This window comes from Melanaphis sacchari, unplaced genomic scaffold (genome assembly GCF_002803265.2).
Source record: "Melanaphis sacchari strain LSU unplaced genomic scaffold, SCAv2.0 Contig580_pilon_pilon, whole genome shotgun sequence".
Taxonomy (NCBI): domain Eukaryota; kingdom Metazoa; phylum Arthropoda; class Insecta; order Hemiptera; family Aphididae; genus Melanaphis; species Melanaphis sacchari.
In genome coordinates, this window is record NW_020271409.1 from 14,150 (window position 1) to 20,416 (window position 6,267).

Below are 6,267 nucleotides of genomic sequence, written 5' to 3' on the forward strand. Positions count from 1 at the left end.
TTTACGAAATAGTATTACTGCAAACTTTGGTAATAATTTCAACAAACGAATTCAAATTTAAAAACAATCAGACACCAATTTCAACCGTGAAATCACAAGTCAAACACGACAAAGGAAGAGTCAGAATCTCTCAGGGTAGAGTTCATAAGATCGCATAACAAAATGTTTACAACGCATTGTTCCGGTATCACTATCAGGTAGCCACCACTTATACGATAGGTTCAAATATTTTTAGTCCGCTTGAAATGGTACTTGATTTTGGAGACAACCTATCAGGCTGCATTTTGTTTACATCTAAGTGCACATTCTTTTCATCCTGTGTATCAACGTGTTTGACGAAATCAAGTCCATATTTATCTCGTTATCACTATCAGTATCATGTATCTATGTATCTGTATTATTCTAACTCCGTTTATCGGCAATTGCAATTTCACGGTTTCGTGTCTTTGTCTGAACACTTGGCAGGACCGGACTGGGGTTGCAATCGCCGATAACCAAATATAAAAAGGCCGCACGACCAGCGACAGACATTCCTTACCAGCATTGTATTAAGACCTACCAGGCAGACTTACGCAATTGTTGGTAAGGACTTCCCTGACGGATCTTGTTGGACTGTTGTGGTGCGCGTCCAGTGGTTCAATAGTTGGAAGTATTCCGGCATTGGATCGGCCGCCCACAGTCAATGGGACAATAGTCAGAGCTATTCAGGCATTGTCTCGACTGTTAAACAGTCCAACTTGATTCCTCCGTCGTTTCCCGTCAGTGCGATCATCATTGCATTTAAGCTCGGACAGTGCGGTATTCTTTTATGCGTTTCTTGTTTATTTTAATCTGTACAATCAACTAATAATTGTAAGTTACATGTTTTCTATTGTGTTTCGTTATTGCGACATTTTATTAAAATATTGTCATTACGACAACTAAACCGGAAAAACTTAAACTGTTATGCTTTGTCATTGCGACACCTTAACCTTTTCTTAAATCAAACATTTTTTGGTCCTTCGAGCCGGATGTTCACAAGACAAACCACGTGACCCTGTCTCATATTGTCCATCAACATCCATACCAGTGATTCTTGACAGCTGGTATCGTTTCAACTACTGAAGTTAAAAAAAAAAAAAAAAAAAAAAAAAAAATACTACTCAAATCATCATGACGCTTCCGCCTCCGCTGGATACGTTGAAGCAAAGGCCCGTGTCATCCGAAACACCGACCGAATCACCTCGTTCATTTCGGCGGCTGGTGATTTTAAGGCTGACATGAAAAATACCGGAAAACGGGCCAAAATCGAGCAGATGCTTCGAGAACTCAACGATATCCGTCGAAAGGTTGAAGAGGATATCCAGTACATGGAAAACGCGGTCAGCCATGGTACTGCCCCAACTGACGTCAAAGATACAGCCGATAGCCGCACACTCGCTGCCAAATTCGATAATCTGTATTACGAACTTGCTGCCTTTGCAGACGTACAAAAAATCTCTCTATCACCTGTTCTGGATCAATCTTTGTCAACAAGCTTAAACAAAACCATCAATAATGGAGCACCAAACGTATCTCACTACCAACTGCCAAAACGAACGTTTCCGATCTTTTCTGGCATCATAACGGAGTGGCAAGGTTTCGATGACCTGTTCAATTCCATTATGTCACATGCCCCAGATCTTCCAGACGTAGAACGATTTGAGTTTCTGAAAACGTCTCTTCAAGGTGATGCGAAGACAGTCATAGCCCATCTTCCGTTAACGTCCGCAAACTACCACAGTGCGTGGGAAATATTGCGAGCTCGATACGGGAACAAGAGGGACTTGGCAAGAATCCACATTCAAGCTCTACTCGCCCCACACACAGTTTCGTCAACCGATGCGTTTTCAATTCAATCACAGATCAATTCAATCCTGAAAAACACCGCAGCATTAGACAACTTAAACCTCACGACTCGTCAGTGGAGTCCAATTTTAGTTCATATATTTGAGCAACATCTTGACTATGAACTTCGGGCTCGTTGGGAGTTGATCCTTGGAGACAGGCACCAACCGCAGTTGACTGAATTTGTTGATTTTCTACGTAGTCATGTGCGGGCAGCCGAAGCGCGATCGGGACACTACTCTCCAGTCAATTCAGGTGTTGCTGACTCAGTACGAATAAAATCTAAACCTCCACCGTCAAAAGGTTCTCGTCCAACAGCAACATCCAAAGTTCTTGTGACAACCGCCAAAGCTACGTCGAGCTTAACCACTAGCTGCCTTCTATGTAAGCAAGCCCATTCAGTGCGAAAATGTGCAATCTTCGATAGCCAAAGTCCAAGTGAACGATTCCAAACGGCTAAGAAGCTTCAGTTGTGCATCAATTGTTTGGGATCTGGGCATACGTTAGCGGCATGTCCATCAAAGCATACATGCATGACATGTAAGAAACAGCATCATACGCTTCTGCATTTCCCAGACAATACAACCATGGGTGATATTATTCCAAACGCGACTACGATGTTCACTGCGACTCAAAGATCTCAGTCGATCTTACTTTCAACATTACTCGTCAGTGTCCCATCAAGCGCTAACCAAAACCATACTCTGCGAGCACTATTAGATACTGGATCTCAGGTTAGTTTCATCACAAAGCAGTGTGCCGATCGCCTCTTTGTGACCCGCCGACGTTGCACCACAAAAATCAGCGTGTTCTCAGGCAGCCGGGTTAACGTGGTGTCCGGAATGACTACAATCACAATATCACCAGTAAACCAATCTGAACCATCGATTTCTCTCGATGTTCTTATTGTGTCGAAGATCACAGATGTTACACCTCAAGAACCTCTTCATGCAGTATCGTGGCCTCACATAAATCAACTAGAGTTGGCAGATCCAACTTTCCACACTCCAGGGCACGTTGATATCTTGCTCGGTGCAGACGTTGCACCAAGTATCTTCACCGGTGCCCGCATTTCTGGTCATCAGCATCACCCAACGGCATTTGGCACTGTATTTGGATGGGTGTTGATGGGACCAACGGCAGCAACGCCACCCAAAACAGTCACGTCAATGTTAGTCACCACTGAAACGACACTTGAACAATCTTTGTCAAAATTCTGGGAGATGGAAGAGCCACCTCATATACATCATTTGAGCCCTGACGAAGTGCACGCTGAAAGAATATTCACGTCCTCGGTGAAGCGGTTGGCGTCGGGTCGTTTTAGCATCGCGTTACCATTGAAACACCCTCATCCAATCCTCGGTGATTCTTATAGCATGGCTCAAACACGATTTCGGTCTCTGGAACACCGATTATCACAAAATGAAGACCTTTCTAAACAATACAAGGAGTTTATGAGAGATTATCTTGCAAGCCAACATATGGAATTGGTCCCGATGAATCAAAGAGTAACTCCATATTGCTACTACATCCCCCACCACTGCATCATGCGTCCTGAGAGTAAAACAACGAAACTCCGAGTCGTCTTTGATGCATCTGCTGTGACTACTGCGGGACAATCACTCAATGTAAACTTATACACTGGTCGCAAGCTTCAACAGGACTTGCCACGAATTTTGATCCGTGCCCGAGTCCACAAAGTTCTGTTCACAGCTGACATAAAGCAAATGTACAGACAAATTGAAATTCGTGCTGAAGATCGTGATTATTTACGGATTCTTTGGCGATTTGAATCTGATGAACCAATTACAACATACCGTCTCTGTACAGTCACGTATGATACATCTTCGGCTCCTCATCAGGCATTGCGAACCTTACAACACCTAGCGAAAATCGAAGAGACAAAATTCCCTTTAGCAGCTCAGATCCTCATGCAAGATACGTTTGTAGATGACATACTCACAGGTGCTGATACCCCGGACGCAGCTCTAGTGCTACAATCACAATTAATCGCTCTATGCAACCAAGGTCAATTTCAACTTCGGAAATGGGCTAGCAACTCTCCCGTGATTCTTCAGGCTGTGTCGGAAAATGAACGTTCCATGTCAACTGATGTACTATTCAATGATGAACTGGAGGCTGGGCTAAAAATCCTCGGGATGCAATGGAATCCGAAACAAGATCATTTCTCTTACACCTTTCAGTGTCCACAGGCAAGTACAACTAAACGCTCGATCCTGTCAGATCTAGCACGCATTTTTGACCCGCTCGGTTTTCTTTCACCTGTCACCTTCTTGGCAAAGCACATGATGCAGTTACTATGGACATCAGGAGTCGGATGGGATGATCCTGTTCCCGAACAGGTGCGCACAATGTGGCAGAGGTATCAAAGCGAAATTCAATGCATACAACATCTGAAGATTCCTCGACGAATTACCACTGAAGGAGTAACTCAATACGAATTCCACGTCTTCTCAGACAGTTCCGAAAAGGGATATGCAGCCGCAGTGTACCTACGTTGTGAAACTGATAACCAAGTTACGTGCAATCTCATCACTGCAAAATCCAAGGTGTCACCTTTAAAACGAGTAACTATTCCACGGTTAGAACTGTGTGGTGCAGTATTGGCAGCTCAACTATTGAATTATGTGTACGAACTTTTAAAAAAACTACTATCTATTGACGCCATGCACGCTTGGACTGATTCGACGACCACTTTGGCCTGGATTCAATCATCTCCACATCGATGGGCGACGTTCATTGCAAACAGAACCAGCCAAATCCAAAGCCTCACGCCACCATCACTTTGGCGATATGTTCCAACCAGTGAAAATCCAGTGGATTGCGCGTCTCGTGGACTCTACCCTACGGAACTCCTAAAACATCCAATGTGGTGGAATGGACCCGCGTTCTTGGCACAACATCAAAGTACGTGGCCATCATCGTCTGCTTCGACTGTCACAGATTTAGAAGCACGCACCACAGTCCTCGTTATAACCCCGACAACGACCTTCTTCGACAGCCTCTTTCTTCGACATTCGTCTTTACAAAAAATCATTCGTATCATCTCATATTGTAAACGAGTTTTTGCGAACATCAAACCAACCATAATCGAGCCATCAACCACTGAACTAAACAACGCGCTGGAGGTCATTATACTCGCTGTGCAAAAACAAACGTTCGCTGATGAATTCATGCAGCTCCGTGATCCTACTCATCAAGGCACTAGCAAGCTACGTGGCTTGAATCCATTTATTGATAACCACGGAACCATTCGGGTTGGAGGTCGTCTGACTTACGCAGATCTTCCGTACGAGCAAAAGCACCCGATTCTCTTACCGAAGACGCACCGACTTACCGATTTGCTCATTGACAACGTCCACCATCAACACAAGCACCCGGGAGCTAAAACGCTACAATGCATCATTCAGCAACAATATTGGATTATAGCCAGTCGCCAAGTTATAAAATCCCGTCTCCGTCACTGTATTGCCTGTTACCGAATTCGTCCACGAGGAGTTCAGCCCGTAATGGGAAATTTGCCCAAATTCCGTTTACAGCAAGTGAAGCCGTTCACCGCAGTCGGAGTCGACTACGCTGGTCCAATTGTGTTAAAATCGTCACCAACACGCCGCACAGACTCATGCCACGCATACATATGTCTTTTCGTCTGCATGGCAACAAAGGCGCTACATCTTGAACTTGCCTCCGACTTGTCTACTGAGACATTTCTGATGGCCTTCAGTCGATTTATTTCACGCCGAGGCCCAATACAACAGATGCATAGTGATTGTGGCACCAACTTTGTAGGTGCATCCAAGTTGTTCGAAACAGTGAACAAATTCACTCAATCCGCCGAACACCAAAAAAAGTGTAGGGATTTCCTCACAACGCGCAACATCACCTGGCACTTCAACCCGCCATCAGCACCTCACTTCGGAGGTCTTTGGGAGGCTGGAGTGAAGTCAACAAAAACACTAATTCATAGAAGTATCGGTCTTCATCGACTCAAGTACGAAGAACTCAGTACTCTTTTAACTAGGATCGAAGCCACACTAAACTCACGACCATTAAGTGCACTCAGTCCTGATCCATTAGACTTCGACGCACTAACGCCCAGTCATTTCCTTACACTGATGCCCAGCACTGCCAATGTTGAACCAAACTTAGACAACGTCCCAACGTCTCATTATAAGCGCTGGAGACTAATTTCGGAAATCCACACACACTTTTGGAAACGTTGGAAAAACGAATATCTACAGACACTCAACTTCGGTGAAATGGTCAGCCGGTAAAACAAACCTAATGGTAGATACGTTGGTCCTTATTCGTAGTCCCACTCCTCCGTTGTGCTGAAACTTGGTCGGATCACGGGTACATCCAGACAAGACGGTATCGTTA

The 6,267-nt window shown here is 44.6% G+C and overlaps 1 protein-coding gene across 1 annotated transcript; it reads left to right on the top strand.

Moving 5' to 3' along the window:
- The first annotated feature begins 1,259 nt into the window (after nucleotides 1–1,259).
- Nucleotides 1,260–6,161, top strand: LOC112599977. Its single transcript, XM_025347111.1, has one exon. It carries the CDS (start codon nucleotides 1,260–1,262, stop codon nucleotides 6,159–6,161), a length of 4,902 nt encoding a protein of 1,633 aa, XP_025202896.1.
- The last annotated feature ends 106 nt before the right edge of the window (nucleotides 6,162–6,267 follow it).

Coding starts and splice junctions, on each gene's coding strand:
- LOC112599977 (XM_025347111.1), top strand. CDS start 1,260: ATGAAAAATACCGGAAAACGGGCCAAAATCGAGCAGATGCTTCGAGAA.